General features: G+C 35.4%; 1 protein-coding gene across 4 annotated transcripts in view; it reads left to right on the top strand.

Annotated features, from left to right (window-relative positions):
* The window catches only part of FSTL5 (follistatin like 5), a 422,258-nt gene that overhangs the window by 326,374 nt on the left and 70,237 nt on the right, over window positions 1-25,647 (top strand). For all 4 annotated transcript variants that reach the window (XM_074589804.1, XM_074589802.1, XM_074589803.1 and 1 more), the window contains exons 8-9: window positions 15,911-16,031; window positions 23,729-23,890. In XM_074589804.1, the coding sequence (XP_074445905.1) occupies window positions 15,911-16,031; window positions 23,729-23,890 (283 nt within the window). The remainder of the gene's footprint in view (window positions 1-15,910; window positions 16,032-23,728; window positions 23,891-25,647) is intronic.

Here is a 25,647-nt window from a genome sequence, read left to right as displayed (position 1 = left end):
TCTTCATTAGAAATGAAAGTGTTGATTTCAGAGGTGAACAGAATCATGTTCTGTGATCCATAATCTAGTCTCGTGCTCTCGGCAGTGTAACCGAGATCATGATCTGGTCCTTTTCCTATCGGAGAGCGAGCAGGGCAAAGTAGTTTCTTCTTGCAGAGCTGAGCCCCTTGTGTTGCAGTACTCATAATTCCGCATTCTAGAACTATTTCTGCTAGTCATATCCAAAATAACAGAGTCTGTTAGTATCTTCCTGTTTGTTTTTCAGAAGTTAAAAATTAAAGGCCCCGGGACAGTGAAAGGTGGTAATATAACACGTACATCTGTTAACCCTTGCCCTGAAGGAACCCTGGAAAATAACCCCAGACAAGCCAAGTTAAACTACCTGGAAGGCAGCACTATGCATTTTTGACATCTACAAACAGAAACTGTTAGTAAAATAAAAGGGACATTATGGATTTATGAATTGATTGGTTCTTTCAAACCAATTTCTTAATACAGCACTTTGAACATATCTTCAGAAGAGTAGCTGAAATGACAGTTCTGTACTCCTAGCTGTTTAAGAGGGTCCTCTGTGATGAATGCCAAAGGTGTTCAAGACATTGTTGTCCTTGTTCTCATAGACATATCTTCCTGTAGGTTGCAGCTGATTCTGTCTAGTTTCATTGGGGTTCCAGAATACATCAGTAACATTTTTTTTTTTTTTTAAATTTAAAAATTTCTAAAAGTAAACCTAGACTATAAAGACAGCAAATAAAAACTGACAGTTTTCGTCATCGTTATTTTTTGGTATTTTACAATATAGTTATATCCATCCCTACCTGTTCTATTTTTAAGTTTTCTACAGTAAATACGAATTAGCAGGTTCTGTAGAAACATGGAAATATTTTAAGGAAGGTACAGAGCTAGCAATTTAATTTATATTAATGCTTTCCTTTCAGCAAGCTGTATTTTAAATACATCTTGATTTTTCCACCCTATTATTCATTCAGACATTGTTTATTGTTGTCCTATTGCTCTAGTAATCTTTACTCCTTTTTCCACAGACACTAGAACTTCTATCACATGTACCTTTCTTTTCAGTCTTGCCCATCTTCCCTGTTTTTTAAAATTAGCAGAAAGCTATTTGGTCTATTGTGTTACAACCCGAGTTCAGAATTTTTTTAAGCATCTTTTTTCACAATCACGCCATCTTTCTCCCCCAGCCCTTTCTTTTTAGTTCAAATTAACTGTTTTCTCTATTCTTTTCTATATATGTATATATAGAGATGCAAGTTATGTCTGCACCCTATATTGCAGATACTAGCAAATTCAACTTGTGCTATTAATTTCTGATTGGTTCATGAAAAAATTGCAGTTTGATATTTATGTACCGTTATAGACTTACTTTTCTCTTTTTTTTTTTTTTTTCATTTTTTCTGCAGAATACATTCCCTCAGCTGGGTGAAAACCAGCATAATTTCTGAATGCTTTTACTAGTTACATATTTATGTTTCCAACTTGTCCAGGTCTTTTTCCAGTACTTTTGCTATGCTACTATACCTAATGCTTTCCACAGCTTTGATAAGAATTGTGTGAAAGAGTTTTGTAGGATGCAAAAAGAATACTAAGATTTTTGGGTTATTATTTTAGAAAAGAAGTCTCAAAAGAGTAACCTGTACCAGGCGACAACTACCAGGAAAGGTCAGTCCTTCTTAAAAGCATGAGAAAAATGCTTTGTTAATAATGGCCTCCTGTGGCTTACAGCCCTGACTTTCAAATCATCACTAAAGTACATTAAATAGGAGGGCCACATCACCAGTAACAAAAGTGCTTTGATATCCAAGAGTCTGTTTCACTAAACAGAGAGGCACAATTGCTTAAACACCAAAAAAAGAAACCCTTTCTGCCCCTCCCTCCCAAGCATCCCAGGAGGAAGAATTAATGTAGGTAGGACATAATTAGCTGTTAGGAATTTGACTCAACTGGCATTTGTAATATTTAAAAAAAATAATAACTATTTAAACAAAAAAACACTTGAGAAGTCTTCCAAGGTATTGATTCAGTACTGACTCAAAAACAAAATTGCCCACCCACCTGTAAAACCACCAGTACTGCTAGTTGCAAAAGTGACGTGAAGTTAATCACTTACCCAGATCAAGCCTGCTTGATTTGTGAGCTCTTACAGGATTACAACAGAAGATGGTAAGCCTGCTGCACTTCTGAAATGATGACATTTGAGATTTCTCGGAATCAAACTTCTCAGTGATCGGTCTACTCATAGTCCCAGTAATACATATCCATTCATATCTAAATTTTATTGATGATCTACTTTAGTACAGACCAATTTCTCTTTCATCACCCAAAGTTCTGTTCCATATGTAAACATTATTACCTTCCTGTGTATTCTTCTTTTCCTTGTCATTTTTATACTGCTTTTATATATCCATCTTGATAATCTAGAGCTCCTTTTTCAAAAGCTTACATTCAGAACTTTTTCCTATTTGGTTATAAGTAACCTTTGTCTCCATTGCCAAAGTGCTTTCATTTTTCTTTTAAAGAGGGGAGATAAAATAAACTAAAAGTTTTCCTGAAGTGAAGTATGAAGTGTGAAGTATGGTAATGCCTTTATCTGTCAGTACTTTTAATGGTTCCTGTAGTTTTGCTTGATTTTCTTAAGGGTTTCTATTTCTGGTTCACACCTATATAGCTGAAATGATGAATTTTAACTGTAGTATATTTTACAGGGTTTTAATAATTTTTATTTGTTTACATTCACCACAACTAATATTGTGACAAATTTACATGTCCTGATCACGAAAACCTTGGAACATTGGAAACATTTACTCAGTAAAGCAATGGTGCTCTTTCTCTGTCCATTGTTTGGTCGTTCTTCAGTTCTGAGCTGAAGAAAAAGTCTTGTGGATGGTCATCTCTGCAGTCTCCGGGCTATTTTCAGCTGGGTTCCTTTTGCCTTTTGTTGTGTTTGCTGCTCTGTCTTCTCCTGACTCTCATTTTTGGCAGTGCTTTACAGGTAAAAAGATTGATACAACCATACATCTTTACACAGTCCTTGGGACATGTCTACAGTAATGACATATTTTGATGGTTACTTGCCTGAGTTGGACTTCTTATATCTGGAGTCGAAGGCTTCCATTTTCCCTCTTCTACACTCCAAAACGTTCTGCCAAGCCATGATGGAAAATCAACTTTTCAGTCTTTCTTGTTCTTCACAGGATTACTTTTTTCTTTGGAGCTCTCTCTGGGCTCCATCCAGTCTGATAAAGAACGTTGGAGACGTATTCTTCAAAGTGGGTGGGAATTACAAAAATAAGGATGTGTCAATGGTGTTCAGCTAATTCTCATGTATGCCTGGCTGTTGTAGCACTTAAAACTCCAACCAGAAGTAAGGAAGTTGAAACAGTGTTCCTAAATAATACCTAGTTTGTTTTGGTATAAAAATTTATCCTGCCCTAGAGTAAGAAAAACTCAGGCAAATTTACAGAGGATCACTGAATCTGCATTCTTTATTACACTTTTGCAGGTAAAATGAGATAGAAGTAACTGGATTTTTGAGTTACCCAAAAATACTTACCAAATATGTTCTTGTTTTGCTGATGATTAACATTTTTCTTGTAGAACTTTCTGAGGAAAATATCTTAATTGTTTCCAATGTTAAATGTTTTTATATGATATTTAATTGAATACTCGAAGGGAATAAAACAAAACTGATTTTTTTTTTTTAACCTAAAATAAAATTCCAAGTATCGTAGTAAAAGAAAACATTCTTTTCCACTATCATCTGAAGTAGGTTATCTTATCTGGTTTAAAATCAGATTTGGGTGTCCATTTATTCCTAAGAATTTTGGTAACAGCCATAGTTACACATTTCATTTCAGATTGTCCTGTTACTTAATTGGGATGAGACTATATCTTCCTTTGTAGAGTATGTGCTCCTTTCGGGCAAAAGTCTGTCTTTGCAGACCTGTTTATCTTAATAAAAAATAAAATGGAATTGCTATACTCTGGCACAGTAAAATATCAGTGCCATACTACTTTTGTCTATGAGATGTTTTAAATTTTGTGCAGCAATTTGGCAAATGTTAGGAATTCTGTGAAGTTCCTGTTATTGTCACTTACAGTTAACGAAAGACGATTGAAATCCTGTTTTGCCTTCAAGTTTTTGATATGATATACATTAGTTTTAACATCAGACAAGAAATTCGTTCATGGAAAAGGCTTAGAAGTTTAAGCTGTAAGTGTTAAAAAATTAACATTATAAATTACAGTAAAAGGAAGGCAGGGAAAAAAAAGCCGCCTTTTCTCCCATCCTTCTGTATTAAAGATCTTATTTCTGACATCAATTCTATGATCAGTTAGCAACTGTTGATGATAAGGTTATAATTAAAGTAAAATACAATGAAACCAAGGGTTAGCTAGGGGGATAAGCAACAGAAAAAGAACTTCTGTGCTTTTCAGTCTTCCAAAGTAAGATTGTACTGTGTATAAGAAAAAAAGTATGATTGCATTTCAGTAATATAGTTACATATGGTGACAGTAGCATAGAAGCTTTTCAATGAATAGTGCTGTCCCATTGTTTGGTATGAAAGCATAGAAAAAAGGCGAAAAAAGAAGATACAGTATATATCGCTTCATGGTTCATAAAGGACTTGTACTTCTAATGAATTTTTCGGTCCATTACAGAAAGAAGTAGTTAAAAAACCAAAAATTAAGTACTGGGGACAAAAAATGGTGCGCTAAGAAGTAAAATTAATTTGGTAGATGTTATAGAAACTTAAAGTCCGTTAGCTAAGAGCTAGTAATTGTTGCAACAAAAGAGGATTCTTATTTTGATTGGTACAACAGTAGTAAAGTTGAAGCAGAGTACGTCTCACAGAAGAGAGAACCTGTTAGTCTCAATTCAAAGAGAGTACAAGAGTATGGTCATGACTCATTGTGGTACTCTGATTTGCATATAAATCTTTTATGTAAGTGTTTTGTTTCACTGGCATTCAGGTCTTACTTTCAGCTGTGCAATTGAAAGTACTTGTGTTTGGTATTTTATTTTTTCAAACTGTTAAAATGCATGGGAAACAGGTGTACCTCAAATAGGCACTTTGCTTCAAAATAATACACAGTTTACTAAGGACTTTGCAAGTAGCAGGATATATTGGATAAAAAGTCCTGTGTTTAATAGAAACAAAGTTGCTAAATATCAGCAACATGTCTTTACTTTGTTAATAAGAGCCAGAAAATATTAAGGACCACTATTCACAATCCCTTTAGGAAATGGGGAATTTACATCCTCATTTCTGTGACTTGAAGACAGACTACATCTAACAGAAGGATGTATACCAGAAAAAAGAAACACAAATAGCTTACTGGTCAAAATGTGTAGAAAAGATGGGATTTTGTTAGTTCAGCATTACACTATTATATTTGTGTATGAGCAACCATCAAAGTATATGATACCTGTAGCCTTATTAACTTTCTTCCTAACATCTTGGCCTCATTGGCAGAAGAACAGAAGTCATACTTGGTAGAGCTCTGGAAAACATGTTTGTCAGTACTACCACATGGTGAAACTTTTCTTTTTTTTTACAGAGAACTTTCTGAACACTGTAATTTGTCTTGTTTTGCACCAGGGTGTTCTTGCAATAGCTTGCAGTTTACCTGATCAGAAACCATGACCAGTGGATACAAAGCGTATCAATAAAAAGTGTCATCACAGTTCATTTATGTAGAGATGGGAAAAGAAAGAAAAAGAAAAGAATTGTTCCCACATAAATAGTTTCAGTGGTTACAGTGAAAGCCTTGCGGTAGCTGCCAATGACGCTGAAGTGTCTTTTCTTTCATTGACATCAAGGAATTGATCTTACCTAGTAAAGCTTTCTTGTGATAAAAGATTAGGCTGATGACCATGTAATATTGTATTAGTGGTTTGAACAAAGGCAGCGTGTGTGTCGTGCTTGCAGATAGCTAAGATTGGTATTAAATGTAAGTTGTCTCAGCTTTCAATTTTTTTATTAGTGTAATTCAGCCTTTGCTTGTTGTACTCCAGCTCATACTAAGTGTTTAGTTCAGATAGAATGTGATTTGCTGTCTGCTTAAAAGGCTCTAAGAAATATTTTTGAGTATTGAGTGCGTCAATCTGGGCTAGACCCTTGTTAAGGGAAGCTCTCAATATTTTCATTTTCTAAGTGAAGAGCAAAAGATGGCAGTGGATAGACGTCACTCACTTTGTTCGGTGTATTCAGGTATGTATTTTTAAAAAAATCTTTTGTGTAGGAATTCCATTCAAAATCTTTCTAAGCGTATATGTGCCCGCTTCTTATATAACATACTTGATAATGAACTGACACAAAGGTTACTATTTTAATAATCCAGCTAATGTGTGTGACTGGCCACGTTTTCTCTTTACTGTAGTCTGGAGATCATACATGAATGCTGCATATAAAATGGCAGGTCATTTTAAAACTATTCAAATTACAATATGATTGTGGTTTTTGTTTGGTGTTTTTTCCCCTTGTACACCAAGAACAAACTAAAGTGAATCATTCTGATATTCAAAATTAGATTTGAAAGTACTAGGTTTATTTTTTCTCTCCCGCCCCGATATTTCCTCTTCAGCCACCACATAGTAGAAGATTCCATACCAATCTGTATCTTTTCTTTGTTTTAGGTAGTTTTGTCTGCAAGATATTTGAAAGCTATACATGTTTGACAGGGTATTTTATTGCCTGTTCATTTATCACATGCACGCAGGATAGTTTGTAGTAAAATCTATCCCACAGAGCTTGTGCAGACTGCATAAAGCTTAAAGGCAGTCTTACCTGCCTGTCTGTCTCACTCTTGGGTAGTTCAGAAATATATGGGATGTACTAGATAAAAATTGGCTGAAAATTTTAGTATTATGAACGTTTAAACAGTTATTTTTCTGTTGTTTATAGCGTCTCTTGAATTTGTAAAGAAGCATCCTGAGAAATTTGCTTCTGTAAAATAAAATAAGTGAGTTCTATTACTTTTAAGACGAGCACAGTTCAGGAATCAAAGATATGGATTATGGACAACATAAGACAAGGGGTTTGCACTCATGAAACTAAACCTGAAACACAGTATTTTATGCAATAGGAAGATCAAAAACTCTGATAAACTGTATAAATTTAAAACAAAAGTGTGTGTAAGCTAAGTGACTGAAAATAAAGTCAATCTTATCCCAGTGTGATTATGAAGAGTTGATGGGTTTAGAGTTGGGAAAATTTAGGAAGTATTCAATGATTTCTTAATGCTCTTTCTACAAATAAAATGTGTTTAAAGAAAGGAAGTAGAAATGGGGATGCTCTTGCTCATTCCACAAATCTGACCCTAAACTGAGTCACCTTAAAGCATGAATTGTGTCAGTACTTCTGTTCTTTGGGGCCACCTGGCACTTTTAGGTATCATTGTGGCATGTGATCTGATACAAAGAAACTGCATGTTGCAAAGCTAGTTTCTTTTTGCAGATCTGGCTTAGAGTGTAATAATAAATACATCTACAATTAAAGCTGATTTAAAAAGAAATAAAAACAGTTTGGAGGAATTGTAATAAACTGTGGTAATTGGATAATTATTATAAATTCATGTCACTGGTTATGATGTTAAATTGAAAAATATATGAGAAATGAATGTCAAATAGCTTTATCTGATTGAATCTGATTATATAACAATTTGTTTTGTTAAAAAGGAGTAGAAGTTAAATGGTATATGAGTCATTCTGAAGATCTCTGTGTGTAACATGAACCAATAAAAAACACAGCTGTATCAGAGCCTGCTGAAATTTCCATTTTAAATAAGTTGTATCTACTCAGTTGGAGATCTGGAATGTCTAAATAAATTAGCAGTCCTTATTGCAGATTCATAGCAAGATAGCATAAAGTTACAGAGTTTTTTGGAAGTAAAAGATTAGTGATGTTTTATGGCTTGCCTCAAGAGCTCTAGTGCTTTGGGACAGCTGTCACTTGTGTCTGATCCATCTCTCCCATATACAAGATCCAAATTCTCTTTACATCACTAAATCGTTATTCTCACTGCTGATCTAGCAATGAAGGGTGTTATGGCACATTTCTGTGTGGTCCCTCTGCAGGTTCTTAGGAAACTTGTAACATTATTAGGTTTCAAAATAGCAAAACCAATTTTTAATCTGACGTAGTTTGAAAAGCACAAAGCTGCTGCATGTTTTCCATGGAATAATAGATGTTACCATTTTTTAGATGTTACTATTTCCTCATGAAGCAAAACTGCAGTCATTACTGTATCCAAGAGAATAAAGGAAAAATCATGCATGTCTACTTATTTAAGTAGGTACAGTGTTATTTTATTCATTTATAGTTAGAGAAATATTTTTTTCTAGGATTTGCTAAATGCAGACAAGTCCTGTTCTAGTGGTCAGGGCTCATGCATTACAGTTTTATTTTAGGAAGAGATAATAGGGGGTGATCTCTGCATTGACCATTTGTAAGACAAGCTTAGGAAGATATGCTTGAAGACTTCCTCAAAATCTGAGATTTACTTGGATGTTCTGAATTACTTCACTGGATGATCTTGTTTTTCCCCATTGGCAGTAGGGTGATGCTAGCGAGGCTACCTTGCTGTGCTGAAAAATACCTTTGTAAAAATTACTCCTCCCCGCCCCCCCAGTCTCCCCAGTCTCAAGAATCAGAGGGACCAATGAAATAATTACAATGTCAAATCGTAGCGAGGAAGTTTGTTTCCATGGTCAGCAGAGAGGGGCAGACGCTATCTCAAAGCAATGAGCAAAACCAGATCCACCGACCTCGGCCATGAAAGGATTTTGCTACCTTTAACTTTCTCAACTGACTGTAAAAGAAGCTAAGGAAGATTAATTTCCCTTGACTAAAGTTAGCCTGCGTTAATAACCATGAACTGTTGTCTTGTGTTACATTCATGATTTGTTCCTATTGCAGCTGTAAAATATGAGATTGAGAGAACATATGCAGAATTTGTGCCTAGGAAATTTAGAGGTTTTTTGTCCCTCTTGAACCAGAAGGAAAACTTTAAAAGTCTTGGATTTGTGCCAAATGCAATTATTCTCAGATTTCTTTATAGAATTTTATTTCTTCCTGACATGCAATAGCAAACCACAGAGTTGCATTACTCTGTCAACATGGACAGAGAAACTGACTGCTTGGAAAGCAGGAGTTGTAAAATTTACACTAGCATGAAAAGCCTGACCTGAATTTATCTGGCAAACAAAGCATACATCAATAACTATTTTTAAAAATGTTTCCTGTTAACCTTCAAAAGGTTATCTACTCTCTGTGTCCTTGTAATACAGTAAGTTACAGATACTGAAAAATAAATACATAAAATATGAACAAGAATGCAACATTAGTATTACTAGTACTTCCATGAGTTGACTGAAATCAAATGCAGGACATGTGGAGGGATGTATAGGAAAAGGGGATTATGTATACTGTCTGTGTTTTACAAGCAAACAACTGTTTTTTTAAAAATATCTAGATGGCTGCAATTATTAATGCAGCTTTTCCATAGCAGACCAATGCAAAATTTTAATTCTTTAGTGCAAATTGTTTTCCTGATCAGTTCAGAGACAGAGGATTTATTTTTTTTTCCCCTTTTCCCATAAGAAAATCAAGTTTTCCCTTTAAAAAGGAGGAGGGGGACATCCCCACCAAAATTGTGTTGTCATTATCCCAGAGCTAGTCGTTTACATTATTAACTGTCAGTAAAAAAGATACCAACCAATGTAATTTTTCTCTTTGTTTTAGGTTTGTCAAACACTGCAAATAGAAATTCATGTTTCATATGTAATCAAAAAGCTATTAATTAAAAATATTCGGTGCTTGCTAATTCCATTTATTAAGGACCCAGTAAGCTATTTTTTTTCTGTCTGAGGATAACGTAACTAATAGTTCATATCTCCATTTCTCACATTCTCATTCCTGTGCTCTTTTCTTATTGTCCTTGGGCTCTTTCTTTTTTTCCTCCTTCCTTCTTCCTCCCTTTCTCTTTTTCCGTTACCTTAAAGTGTGGACTTTTGGAGTTAAGAGTAATGTTTTGAAGTTCTTCAAAAGTTGAAAATTTTAGGGCCATAAGAAGATTGCATCAATTGTTTCTTCTGACCTACATGAAACAGGCCCCATAAAATCAGTACTGTGAAAGTGTCAAAGTGTAAGTAGTGGTGCATAAAAATGGCTTTTTACTGTGTACCAATGTTGAGGTGCTGGTGCTTGCTTATGGAGGGCACGTTTCAAAAGAAGATTCTTAACCAGTTCATAGATCCCTTAAATACAGTTTTATGAAATGTTTGGAACTCAATATAAAATACTGAAGCTGAAATGCTGGTCAGAAAGTTATCATCTAGGCCTGAAAAATTACAAAAAAAAAAAAGTAATTAAAAGCCCCAAAACAACAAAAACAAACAAAAAAATGCACATTAAAAAAAAAAAAAAAAAAAAAAAAAAAAAACCAAAAAACCCAGAAAGAAAATATCTCTTATTTTTTGAGTTCAAGATGAATCCTTTGGATCACTCAGAATGTGGAAGACCCAGGTAGCAAGCCCTAGTTTGAATTATGTACATTGATGATTTAACTATGGTTTATGATTTAACCTGTATGTTATTTGAGACTTTAAGCACTAAATCAAAAGTTATTTTGTGAGGGAGTTAGGCCTTGTTTTCTAGAACAGTCATGTTTTCTGATTAAAAAAAAAATATTAAAAAATCTCCTGTCAATTTTGTGTATAATGCCTTCAGACCAGCGCATTTTCCATTTCCCATCTAGATTGCATTCCCTGTTCAATTTTCTGAACTTCTTAAATTCCCTGAACTGAATTTTCAGTTATATGTTGCAAGTGAGATTTGGGTGGGGAACGGTGTGGATGCACAGAGTGCATCTCATTTTGGGGGAGATGGTTTTTTGGGGGAAGGTTGTGATCTCTAGATGAGAGGGCACTCGAGATTTGGAGGATAGAAGGTTTTTATACAAAGCAAAAAAAAAAAAGTTATTTAAGAGAGCAATATATTGATAATAAATTTAACTATGGTATGAAAAAAAAACAACCCATAAACCAAACCAAAAAAATCCTAGTCTTTATGATGATAAACAAATCCAAGCAGTCTGCTTCATTATACATTCTCTTGTGGGAAGAAAGCTGGCAACAGTCTTTCTAGAGCTGTTAATGGAGAAGTGCAGGCAAATGATCATAGACTCTCTTCTATGCAAAGCATTAGCATATGAAAGCAAGTTATAAAACCGAAGGAAATAATTATTGATTTAAAAACAAAAATCGCCTTTAGGTTTCTGTTGTATTAACACTAAGGCAACTAAGCAAAGATTCACTGTCAAATGAATGTTTTCTTTCCCTGTTCCTTTACTCGTTATTTGTGACACGTGTCATGGTTCTTAAATGTCAAGTCCTTCAACAGAACAGAGTTGCAGTGGAATCATCGTTAAAATAATTGTTCAATTCTATCTTTCTTATGTGTGACAAAAATAATTAGAGTTTCTCAATTTAATTGTAGAAGTACCATGCCATTACTATTTGAACAGTAGACTATTTAACAAAAATTGAGCTTCTAGCAATAGTTTTGGTGTCATCAAGTATTTTTTCAAAAGGATAAAAAAACCCTTTTCTATATGTATTGGTGTTGATGTTTGAAGGCCCTGGTTCAATGATGCTTGTGTGTGTCTGGATGCAGTTTTTTTCAGTGACTTAGCTTGTGAGTTATTCTATAAAACACTAAATGTATGTCAACATTCAGTGTCAAAGAACTCTGTCTGTACTTCACTATCCCTTTCCAAACACTGCTTACAACATTCAACTTTCTGTGTATTGAATTGTTTACTTTAATTAACAAAACAAACATTGAACTCAGTATAACAATAAACTAGGGAGATTTGTTTTGTAGTTGTAAAAAACCCAAATCACCAAATAACAACACAAAAAACACCACCAAAAATAACCAAACAACCACATAAAATAACATCATCCATAAAACCCAAACTCTGAGTCATGAAATTACAATGTCATGTGGGAATCCTATTGAAATACTGATATGTCTGAGTATAATACCCACAAGGATGTTTTGCCCATGGTTTCTATAAAGAAGAAGGGAGAAGCCATAACGCAGACATACATTTACTTAGAGGCTGAGAGAGTTGGGGTTGTTCAGTCTGGAGAAGAGAAGGCTCCAGGGGGACCTTAGAGCAGCCTTCCAGTACCTAAAGGGGGCCTACAGGAAAGATGGGGAGGGACTCTTTATCAGGCAGTGTAATGACAGGATGAGGGGTAATGGTTTTAAACTGAAATATGGTAGACTTAAATTAGATATTAGGAAGAAATTCTTTCCTGTGAGTGTGGTGAGACACTGGAACATGTTGCCCAGGGAAGTTGTGGATGCCCCATCCCTGGACCAGGTTGGATGAGTTTGAGCAGCCTGGTCTAGTGGGAGGTGTCCCTGCCCATGGCAGAGGGTTGGAACTAGATGATCTTTAAGGTCCCTTCTAACCCAAACCATTCTATGATTCTATGAAAATAGCTATAGTACCTAATGATATCATCACGCTACAGTGAATCGGTCAAAGGCCTGGAACAGGTAAGTGCGCTTCAAAGCAATATCTAATAATTTAGCATAAAGAATGTTAAACTAGTCTCCAGAGTGCATTGTAGCAGCTAAATGTTAATACACTCCATCCTATGTACTATTTTGTTCACAAATTCCTTTGGCAGAGATTAAGTAAAAAGTTTTAGACAGCAATAATATTAGCTATTTGCTAGATATGTAAGCACCTCTAGTGTGGCTCTTTTGAGGAGCTGTTCTTCATTCTTTTGCTAATAACTTGAAGAGCAACACTTTGAAAACATGTGTGTAGCTAGTAAGGGGAAAAAAGTTCATTGAACATACCGCTTCATATGCTTTAGAAAGAGATAAAAATAAAAAATATCCAACTCGGAAGATTGCTGGAGTTATTCAGGTGGCCTTTTTAGAAAGGAAATCCAGTTACATTGGTTCACATAATCAAAGTTAAAAAATAAGCCTTAAAGGAGTTCATTTGGGGGTTTTGTAGTGGTAATTTAGGTAATGGCATATTGAAGGATTGGTAGAACTATTGTCTGTGTAACTGAAGTGCTAGTACAGAAAGCTTTAGTTATCTTAAGGCAACTTATTAACAGTCTTACCAGGTGGATTAATTTTTAGGTGGGTTATTTTCTTCTTTCAATGAGCAACTAGTAGAATTATCTAAAGCAGAGTTGTGCAATGTGACATTTAGTTGCCCAAACACCTTTGGGTGAAGAAATACAGTGATATATATATTTTCTGAATAAAATTTGAGTATATTTAGGGAAAGAGGACTGAAAAATTGAAGGGAAATTCATCTATATGTCAATTTTTATGCTTAAATTTCAATCTACAAGAAGATTGAAGATGTTATAGTGAAAGGCAGTTTGAGTGAAATATGAGCATAAAATCACTGAGATTATGTTCCCTGGGAAAGAAGAAAAACCAGAAAGTGGAGACTGAAAAAAAATAAATCCCAATAAATTGGGAAAGTGGTACTTGAGATCATGGAAGAATGTAATCGTTATGATGGACCAGAGGTTAATCTAGCCCAGTATTTTGTCATTGATAAAGTTCAAAGGATAGAATGTAAGAATAAGGCAGCACATAGTAATATTTTTTATCAAAATTCTTTTCCTATGCAGGTTACAGATTTCCCAAGTGAGATATTATAGGCAAGTTTTCTGTTTTTAAAAGCTTTTGGTAGTCTGTTCTGTGAATTCAAGGAATTTACATGGGAGGTCACAAAGTTTGTGAAGAAACAAATAAGGAAGAACTGGTTGGGGACTTAAAGGTCAGGGCAACCTTGGCCGCAGAGACCACGAGATGGTGGAGTTGAGGAGCCTAAGAGGAGGCAGCAAGGCAAAAAGCAGGAGCACAACCCTGGACTTCAGGAGAGCAAACTTGAGCCTGTTCAAGGATGTGCTTGGAAGAATCCCATAGGAGACCATGCTGAATAGAAGAGGGGTTTAAGAGATCACCTCCTCTATGCTTATGAATGGTGCCTCACAGTGAAGAGGAAATGAAAGGCAGCCAGAGGCCTGTATTAATGAACAAGGAGCTCCAGACAACTCAAATAAAAATGAAGAAAGGTAGAAGCAAGGACAGGTGACCCAGGAAGAACATGGAGACATGATTTGAATGTGCAGATTAGGAAAGACAAAGCCTCCCCTGAATCTGCTAAGGGACGCGAAGGGCTTCAGGGCTATATCAGCAGCAAAAGGAAGACTCGGAAAAATATGGTCCTGCTGCTGAGTGGGGCATGGAATCTAGTGACAAAAGAAGTACAAGAGGGTGATGTACTGAAAGCTTCAGTTGCCATGGTCTTTACCAGTAACACTTGCCTTCAGGAATCCCAGATCCCTGTAATCAGTTTACAAAAGCAGTACTTCTGTAATGAATCACTGAATCTAAGGAGACCAGTAGATATCGTAGCTTGGTGATTATCCCTGTTGTAATGAATCTGACACCTATTGGATACCTTGGGCTCTACGTGTGAGTGTGTGTGTGTGAATATTTGTGTTGCATAAAGTTATAATGTGTATGTGTACATATTTTATAGCACTGTATCCCCTGGTTAATCACAAGGAGAGGATATTTTAAGCTATTTAAAGATATTAAAGGCTATTTTAGAGTCTATTTATGTTAGGCAGCATAAAATAGCTATAAGCTGACCATGAATAAGTTAAGGGTAAAAATAAAAAGAAAACTGTATTGTATACATGAGAATATTGAGAAGCTTTGAGACAGCTTTTTAATACACAAGAAAGGTAGCTGAGTTTATAATAGACTATATTAACATTAAGCATACGATTATAGAGCATGGGTTCCCTTCAGGATCAGGGGCTGATCTACATACCATAGTATATACTTTTTCCTAGTATGAAACTGACTGTGTTTTGCGTGTTTTTCCTCAAAGTTTAAAGGCTTTAATTTGAGTATTAAATATCTTACAGAAGAAACTTATCTACTAGGCTGAAAGAAATTTTTCGTAGTTTTGCATTTATATTTTATATACTTTGCTCAAATAATTGAATTGCTGCTTTGTGTAAATACACTGCATATATAACAATAAAAAGATTGCTAGGTGAGACTGAAAAGAAACTAACTGTCAGGAAGTGTCCTTGAAAAAGTAAATCGTGAAATATAATGTAGAAAAAACAACTCTTAGCAGGATTTGTACAAGCACGTTAAAAGCTATGAGACGTAGACTGGAAGAAGCTAGATTAGACTGGGACTGTTATTTTAGGGTGGTCCCTTGCAGACATGAAAAACAAAAAAGGAAAAATAAAGGAAAAATAAAACACTGACTGTTGAACGTTCCATACTTTTTTACAATAATTGGCATAGTTTACAACTGGTTGTGAATTTTAAATGATATTTTATTAATTAAAATTGAACTGAGAATTGAACTGGGGATCAAAATGATATTTTTTTTTCCTGTGTATCTGCACATTTCAAAGGATGACCACACTTCCACAGGATGTGATTTACCTTGTTAAATTGTGCAGAGATTTAGTTTTTCTGTCTGATCAGATCCAATCCTAAATAGCTGTTCTTCTGCAAATAACTATCATAGCTGAATAAACAAACATATTACTTCTGCAGAGTTTAACTAGTTGTTAAAATAAAAGTTGTATTTTCTCTTACAGGCACAATATGTGTGGCAAGATCAAAGAATTCCGCCATTCACAAATAAAATATTTGGTTTTCAGATTACTGTCAGTTACTCTGGTTTAATATTTGTGATGTTTTATATTTGTATCACAGCTTTGTTGTCAAGATGATGACCATAATTAATGTAGAGATGCAGGCATAATTATGATAACCTTGGTTTTATTCTTTCCCGGTAGGATTTTGGAGATGATGGGTCCTTGTACATTACTAAGGTTACCACAACTCATATGGGAAATTACACCTGCTACGCTGATGGCTACGATAAGCTCTATCAAACTCATATTCTCCAAGTGAACGGTAAGGAAGAATGTTCTAATTATCAAGTCATTAGAGACTTGGATTTGGTTAAGCAGAACTGTTGTTGCTGGTTTCCTTTTTTATATTGTGTTACAGCTTAACAGAAAAAGAGGTACAATTATCTTTCCTTATTGGTCTCCTGTAAATAACCTTGAAATACAATAAAATATAAACATTTTCATTTATTACTTCTATATGAATAATAGTTATTAAAAGAAGTAAAGATAGTCCAGAGGACTTGCTCTGCACTGTGAATTATCCACCTGTGAGAATTTTTAGTATGTTATCTGCAGAATCGTAAGTGGTTTGATATATACATATGGATATATACAGATAAAGTAGGTTTTAGTATTAATTTAGTAATAAGTAAAATAAGTGCATAGGTCTCTTGTGTTAAGAATGTTGCATTCTAATATTAGATTTAAAAAAAATGCACTACCCTAAAAGTTTTGTAATTCATGTAGGCTTCTAAATTCACATTTATTATTTTGAAATCTAACCATTATTTTAGTAGATTAACTTGAGGCAGCTGGATTTGAAATCTTGATCTTTACATTTTCCTACATCTCTTCAAGTTTTAAGGACCACTTTCCTGAACTCTGTGCATAAGCAAAACTTAAACGCAATTGTTACTGGTGCCCTGAATACAGGCCTTTCCTTTTGAGTGACCTTGTGCTTTCCTGTGGTTTCAGTGTTCATATTTATCTTTGACTCTTAAATCTACCTTTCTGCAGTAAACTACCAGTATTTGTCATTCCCTGTTGATACTTTATCCTATCCAGAATCGTGTTTGAACTCAATCTTTTCCTGCAAATTTACTTTGCATTAACAGGCTCCAACTTTCTCCTGAAGCATACTCTAGACCTAGTTTCTTGGCCACTGCTGCTGCAATCATTCTTTGTTTTGTTAATTGTTAGTTGCATAAACCCTAAATTATAATTGACTTTTCGTGACGTCTCTTATCCAAAAATGCTGAAATATTTTCTGATATTCATACCTTTCATTGATATTCACACCAAGTGCAGCTTCCAAGATTATTTTGTCCTTTAATATGATTCATTCCTCTTTTAATAGCCTTTTTTATTTTCACTTTCTGTTGTTAATAGCCTTAAATCTTTAAATGACTTTGCAGTTTTCTTAACATTTTGTCTCTGCCCCTGTGTTTCTCCAGGAAACTGGCTTAGAATATTTCTTGTCTATCTCTTTTAAAATTTTTTTTCCAATTTCTTCCCCTTCCAACTGCCAACATTTTGTAATTGGAGTGTCCTCCCTGAGCTAATGCATGGCATCAACATCTTTTCCTCCTTCAAATTCTTCTTCAGGGACTGTTTTCTGTCATTTAAAAAGTCAGATAGCAAATACTAGCTAAACTAATGAGAAGACTGAAGTTCAGTTTACTCATATTTTAATTCCTGCAGATATAGCAGAACTGTTGGTGAGTTGAGCACTTTAGAAGGTCCTTGACCAACTTTCTCCTCCTCTGTTCTATGCGTTCTGGTTTACCTGAATTTGTTAACAAGTTTATATTCTTGTCAACATGTTCCTACCTATCCCAATGTGTTAATAATCCTGAAGAGGTGCATTGCAACAGTTAAAATGCTAGGATTCGTCATGTTTGGCTCAGTTCAGCACACAATGAGGCAAAACACTGAAGTTGAAGAAGGTTTTCTGAAAGACTAGAAAATCAGGAAACAATTTGGGAGAGGTGAAGGAAGGCAACCGTAGATTTTTCTGGTGACAAAGTGTCTGTCAAGAAATTGTATTTTTCCCCTGGAAAGCACTGTAAACCTTTATGGTGCTAAAGGCAATCACTACTGTTGCTCCTCTGTATCATTCATATAAATTTAAAGTTGTCCAAACAGATTGACTCGTCCATGTTTGCTCTGCTCAGATAGCTGCTGTTCCGCAAGTCATTATTGGAGTGGTACCTTCCAACACTATTTTCGGATGTTGATTTTTTTGGTGAGCAAGGAAAAAGAGAAAGGAGTTCCTTTGAGCGATAGGACCATTTGCCATGCATATTGTGGATAGATGGAGTTAAACCCATTGAGATGAAAGGTCAAATGAACAGCTCTTCCGCAGTTTAGATCTGTACTTCTAAGCAGCAATCTTTCTAAGCACAGGCATTTGCTTAGATGGTCAGTACTTGTGATGATGACTAAATCATATAATTATACTTGTATTAACAGGAGAGTCAGACAAAAGGTTAATGAGATAATGAGGCTTCGTTGATCACACAGATCTAATGTGAAGGTTCAATGAAAACAATGTAATTAGATTTTACATTCTTTCTTGATTTCAATTTGTGTAAATCTTAGATATTCTTAGAAAAAAATATTTATATATTTTACATCAAGTAGTTTGCAAATATTATATATATATAATTTTGATTTATTTTTCTTTTACGATTAAACTCTTTAGGAATTTTTTTTCAAGTTTGATTTGACTGGTACAGTAGTAAAGAACAATGAGCTTCCTTTGGAGTCTTAACAATACAGGTAGTGTGCACTGTAAAAGACGTGTTTATGTTGAGAAAATCCAGTCTAATCTTATACAAAAAATACATTAAATATTTTAAACAATGTTATAATAAGTTGGTATTTAACTATAACCAAAAAAAAAGCGAAGTTGTAATGGGGCAGGAGTAACTGTTTCATTATTAGCATTTACATAATACTTAAAACTTTCTAAGTGTATGATTTTGCGATGATACAAACCTGAGGCTATGTGAATCTGAGCCTGAGTCTCAGGACTCTGGCTCTGAATATGAGTCAGTTTGATTTTTATTTTTTTCTCCATATATCTGTGATATTGCAATTCATTCTATCAGGTATTTTTCTTTTACTGTTGCCATCAAGTGTCATAAACCCCACGAATTCGAAAGTCTGTTCTCAGATAATGATAGGTGTATATGATGGTCTTAGTATCACTGAGGGTAAAGAGGGGCTATGTAATTCAGTCTCCTATAAAATATTTATAATATCAACTCCACAATGTCTTTGTTAAAATCAGTCTTTAGTTAATTTGTATTTTAGAAGGATTTGTATCATTTCCCTTATGCTTGTTTATTAGCCTCTGTTTTTTTCCACAGCAGATATTCAAAAGTTTATAAGGGCATGCTGGTAGAGTTCTTCTAAACAAAGTAGTAAATGGTGGGCTGAGCAAAAAATCTGTAACAAACTCAGATATTCTTGTAATATGGGCTGTTGTATTTGGTAGGGGGCCACCTGTCTCTAAAATGCCCTTCGATGGTATTAACATATTCAGTTAGCCACTTTATATGTTAATATTCAGCTATTTAAGACAACAGAAGCGTATACATCAGTTCAGTGAAAAAATAGAATTTGAATAATAAACCAAGATTTATTCTTTATGTTATTGCTTATGTTAATTGGAGTGGTAAAGGAGCATTATTAAAAATGATTACTCTTCCTTCTTATTACTGTTCTTAGGATTACATGAATGTGATGTCTACATCTGACACAAAAAAAGCCTTGAAAATTGCTATTGAAAAACCTGAAATACCTAGAAAGTCTGCCTTTTCTCATTAACTCAATATTTATCAAGTTACGGATCTATGCTTTCCATAACCTAAGATGTTATTATTATTGATCCCATTGGCAGTTACAGGCACGATACCTCGATGAGGTTTAAATATTATTTTTTTTGTAAGTCAGTTTTTCTATTTTACAAGCATATACCTGTCACAGCCTAGATTTTTCAAAGTGTAAATTTGAGGATTTTCACTTTTGGAAAGCTGCTTCTAGACAAACAAATTTTCATTAGCCATATTATAAACAAAAAGGAAGACTACCTTCAAATTTAAACCTGTTCTAAAAATGGTGTGAGTTCATGGTGTATGTTACAAATCAACTTATGATATATGTAGCACCAATGTGGCATTTTTCTTTCTGTATTAACAATGGTATCCTACTCCCTGAGCTTTCACATTGATTTACAAGGCAAGTTCTTTTCAGAGGGGTGACAAGAATTTTTCCCACCTTAATTCCAAGACAAAAGGCCTATTAAAAAACCCCAAAGTTTTTGTACCTTAAGGTAAAGAGAGTCCAGACCCTCAACCAGATATAAATCGATGCTTTATAGTGTCTGAAAATCTTTTACCACCTTTGTTTTTCCAAACAAAATATCTCAGTTTAATCAAAAAGAGTTATCACACACAGCAATAGAAGAACCTAGTTCACTATATGTGTTACGTGTTTCTTTCTTAAACACGTACATTCTCCCTGGATTCCAGACATCTTGAACAAACTATTTTTCTCTCTTCCCCCCCAACTCCATTAGACCTGACTGAAATAATCTTCAGGGTTTTTTATAGCAATTGTAAGATGTATTGAATAGTTTCATATTCACCTTAGTTGGAACCAACAGCCTCACGCGGCTTTTTGAACTGAATGATAAGGGATGTAGGATTCACCCAGTTACGTACGATTCTGCTAAATACAACTATGCGATGTTTCTCTCCCTTCCCTTTTAACCTGGGGGTTAAACCCTTATAGAGTAGGCTTCTTTAGGTTAAGATATTAGAACATAACGCTTTGAAAGCCAGCGTGAACAATCACATATTTGTGTACTTAAAATTTGCTTTCTGGTAATACTTATGGTCAGTTACATTGAAATGAACCCAAAGAGTTTACATCAAACTTGTCATATCGAATTAACTTTTTACACTGAGCTCACACTGCACTAATATTTTAATTGCTTGCATGCCTCAGTTACACAGTTCTTGGTGGTGTGTTATAGGTAGGCTGCAGGGTAACATGAAGTAAAAAATTGTAGTGCAAAACAAGGATTTAAAAACTTTTCTAGTTGTATAAGTAGCTGATTAGACACAGATTTGCTGAGGAAAGTGGGAAATGGCAGCAAATGGAGGAAAGGTAGGGCAAGAAATAAACTCTAGTGTCACGCAAGTATTTTTGTGTCTGGGAAAATACAGCTAAAAGGAACAGGATTTACTACAGGAACAGGGGATAGCAGAAGAAAACTCAGACCTGCTTTCACTTGAGCAGGTCCTCACCTTCACGTCTCCTAACCCTTGAGCAGTTAATTTAGCAACAATAGCATCTTGTGATGCAGGGTTTGATTTTGTTTGTTTGTTTTGGAAATATTTTATTTCAGTTATAATATTTTCTAAAACTTTGCAAAGAATAAAATTGCCCCAAAAATATCATCTGCCTTTTGCCCAAGCAAAACTGATACATTCCTTTTTCTATTCAATGAAAATTCTCCAAATCTGGACTGTTAAAAAAAATTCTCTTCACACGCACTCAGTAGAAGTCTGTCAAGTTTTTATACACAATGAGAATATTTCACTGGCACAAAAAAGGCAGAAAATATCCTGTCATTGGTAGTCAGAATGCAATGAGTTGAAATGCCTTGCTGTTGATCCTAAAAGTTGTTTGTGTTGTTGAGATGCTTGGGAGCGTTAAATGATGGAAATCCTGTCTATAAGGAGATGGAGCTCCTTGCTTTTCTTGAGGCAAAGTGGAGAAACAAACTATTTGGCTTTGATGCAGTGGGAAATCTGCGATATTAGGTAGGCTGCCTAAAGTACCTAGTGTCAAGAAATGCTGAACAGGGCAGGCATGAAAATTGGACCCTAGGAACAGAGGCGGAGTAGGACTGAGAGTGGAGGTGCCAGAAGATGCTCAGGCCATCCGAGCGTGCAGTTGAGTGAGGAAGGCAAGGTCTCAGTATGGAACACACAGATCCTATGGGAGAGGTGACAGAACAGGGAGGAAGTGGAGGGAGAACAGGAATGGGAATGTCAGGCTTGACATGAAAAGTAAAGTCCCTTCCAGAAATGCAATAGAAACCTTATATCCCTGATTTTTATACGCTTTTGCTCTCAGCTGGTAGTCTAAGCAACTAGCAGACATATTTTTCACATTTTTAATCTTCTTCCATGTTTTTGTTATATTTTTGCAGTTTGCATATTGTGGTTATGTGTCATTTTCCATGTATATTATGTGAAATGACACCCATCTCTAACTGGGTTTAAAATATCCCTGAAACATACTGATTTTTGCATCCTATCTGAGATACAGTACGTCTGTGTATTTCTTGCAATGTAGAAATCTGAGGCATTTTATGCTCTAATAGGACAGCATGCTGGGACATTTCTTGTAAACAGTTGGATAGCATTTGAAAATATTTAATCTTGTGCCAAAATAGACACATCTAATTTTTGATCTTGTTATCTGCTTTCATTATCAACTGATACTTCATCCTCTCTACCCAGCTGTGCTTTCTGACATCAGATAAGTATTCCACATTTTTAAAGCTGCATTAAACAAAACTTTGGAGAATAGGAAATATGCTTCTTTAACCTTCGTTATGGTTAATTTTTTTTATTGTTAGAAACAACCTCAAGCAAGTTCGCTCTGTACATAATTAAAGATAAGATCAATAATTATTAATCTAAAAAATCTCCACAGTAAGATTTTTAAATCTTGCTTAATCATTGATTACCAATAGGAATATATCCACTGTGATGTCATATGCCCTCTCTCTGCCAATACTGGTATGTGGTAAGTAGCAGATTTTTACTTGGTAAGCATATACTGTGGCAATTTTCCAAAGCTTGGAAAAGTGATGTCAACAATTCTTATATTTTGCTAATAATGAAACTCAGAAGACTAGTTTTATAAATGCCCTGTTTAAACATCTTCAGTAATGATCTGGATGATGGGGCAGAGTTGCACCTTCAGCAGGTTTGCAAATAACACCAAACTGGGAGGAGTGGCTGATACACCAGGGGGTCATGCTGCCATTCAGGGGGAACTTGACAGGCTGGAGAAATGGAGCAGCAGGAACCTCATGAAGTTTAAAAAGGAGAAGTGCAAAGTCCTGCATCTGGGCAAGAACAACGCCATGCACCGATACATGCTTGGGGCTGCCCAGGTGGAAAGCAGCTTGGCAGAAAAGGACGTAGGTGTCTTGATGGAACATGACCCAGCAACGTGCCCATGTGTTAAAGAAGGCAAATGGTATCCTAGGCACAGGAGGTCCTGTCTGAACATCAGGAAACATTTTTTTTACTGTGAGGGTGACCAAGAACTGGCACAGGTTGCCCAGAGAGGTGATAGAGTCTCCCTCCTTGGAGATATGTTGTGGTCCTGGGTCCTGGGCAACTGGCTCTAGGGGGTCCTGCTTGAGCAGGGGGGCTGGACAAGGTGTCCTCTGGAGGTCCCTTTCAACTTCAGCCATTATGTGATTCTGTGATTACATGTTTTATACGGGTAAAATGGATTGCTGATTGGTGTTTTGGAGACAGGGGAAAGGTGGAGATCAAGTGTTAAAGAAACAGTTCGTGAAAATGACAATTACAATCTCTGTACATCACATCATAACTTACTGGTTGTACATTATTCATATTTTATAAAGAAACTTAAGGAAAAATAAAAATCTTATTACTCGACTATTACTCGATTGAATTAGAATTCAGGCTTTTTTCATTGATACCACAGTGAAAAGAAGTTTTTGTCACAGAACATTATTCCTGCTTCATAAATTTATTGTGACAGAGTTCAGCATTAAATGTCACTGAATATGTGACTAATACCACATCTATGTGCTGTTATATATAGCTGCAGGAGTCTTTAGAAGAGTTTGCAATTATTTTTCTTAAAATGAAGAATACTCTTCTCCACGAAATTGTAATTGTTTCCTGTCTTCAGTTCCGCCAGTCATCCGAGTCTATCCAGAGAGCCAGGCAAGGGAGCCAGGTGTGACAGCTAGCCTTCGGTGCCATGCTGAAGGTATTCCTAACCCACAACTTGGTTGGCTGAAGAACGGAATTGATATCACTCCGAAGTTATCCAAACAGCTAACTCTTCAAGGTAAAGGGGTATATTTAATGTTTTCTGCAGGTTGCGAATGCTTTATCAGCACATCCTTTCCATACTAGTTGTCCTTCTTGCACAGTTTTAAGCAAGGGTTGAAATGTAAGCAGTAACCAGTAAATGTAACCAGTAAATTGCAATATGCTCTTCTCTATTAAAAATTGTGCAGTTTCTGAGTAGAGCAAGCAGCCCCAGTCCCAAGCCAGTATTAGAATTTGTCACTACAATTATACTAATGCCATTCAGTGGGTATTCAACACTAATATTTAAATTGGGAAGGAATGCTTTTGTCTGTAAAGATTTATTCCAATGCATTGATATTAATCTAGTTGTTTTTCATGAGTCCAGATCTAAATTTAGATCAGAACATGGACCAAACTTTACCTTTACTTCAGCTGAGTTGTAAATGGAAGTTTTTTGACTGATACGAATCTCAGTGAGACTTGGGGACCTGATGGTGGAAAGGACATGAGAAATACCTGAAATGTATGTGCTGTTTTCTGAGGGGTCTCAGCAGACGTCTAGGGGAGTGCAAAGGTGCTGCATAAAAAAACCCACCACCAACAAAAAATCTAAAGGAAAGTCTTATTTGTAATCAATAATAAAGGCCAGTCTGTGAATCTTCTATGAATCATCAGGGCTCAGCAAATTCTATGAACCTGCCCAGCGCAAAACCTTCGAGCTTCTGTAGTCCTTCTGGTGATTTTTGATCAGCCATAGGGGAAAAAAAGCCTCGTGCTGTCAGAATTCCCTTCAAAACCTTCTCTCGTTCATCTGCAAAAACAGGATGTGTATTAGGATAGGACAGCAGTCAGGCTGCAGTGTAAGAAAGAGTGACGCAGGCAGATGGTGAACGCTCCTCTGAAGAGAGTCTTACCTTCCTGACCGGTGCCATAGTCCTCTGTTCTTTCATGGCCCTTTCCTGCGTGTAGGCGAACAGTTGCTTTGCAGAAACACTTTCCAAAGTAGAAAGTGATGGACTTCTCTTCCATAGCAGCATTCTGTTAATTTCTCACTAAGGGAATTTGAGGGGAATTTTTACACCTTCACCTCTCTATCAGATAGTTATGATAAATAAATAAAAATGGTTCTTTCCTAAGCAAAATACGTTTAATTCTATTCTCTTGAATACACTTATTTGCAATAAAATTTTTAAAATCTCAATGCATTTTTTCTGAGTTTTTCCCAGGTTAAACTATCTATGCATTAGCTTCAAGCAAAAGATGTTCTAGGAGTATTATACCATAACCCAGTTACCCTTCTAGTCCATATTTTAGAATAACTACGAAGTTGGTTTTGTGAAATAGATCCTACAGTTGAACAAGTGTAATATACTTAAAATGCAATACAATGAATCATTTGTCACATCATTATTGACATCACATTATTTAAAAGACCTTTGCCTGTAAAACCTGGACTGTTTGTTGACATTCCTACTCAAGTTGACATACAACTCCTGAAGTGGATTCCATAGACTCCTACACTGATGTAGGTGTAAAATTCCAGTGCGACATTTTTTTCTGGTGTTACACTGCGTTCACATGAAAACAAAACCAGATGCTTCTGATCACTAGGAATAAATCATTTTATTAGAATTATTATTTATGTTGAAATTTTAGCTTTATGTTCCGTGGAAACCTTATTTGGGTTATTTTGTGTAAAGACAGTGATAGTGTCAAGTGACCAAATGCAATGTAATAAAAACATAGTATTTACCTGATTTTAAAGACAACCATAGTCATTTAAACATGCAT

This window comes from Larus michahellis, chromosome 5 (assembly GCF_964199755.1).
Source record: "Larus michahellis chromosome 5, bLarMic1.1, whole genome shotgun sequence".
Classification (NCBI taxonomy): Eukaryota; Metazoa; Chordata; class Aves; order Charadriiformes; family Laridae; genus Larus; species Larus michahellis.
This window is presented reverse-complemented; position numbering and strand designations above follow the sequence as displayed.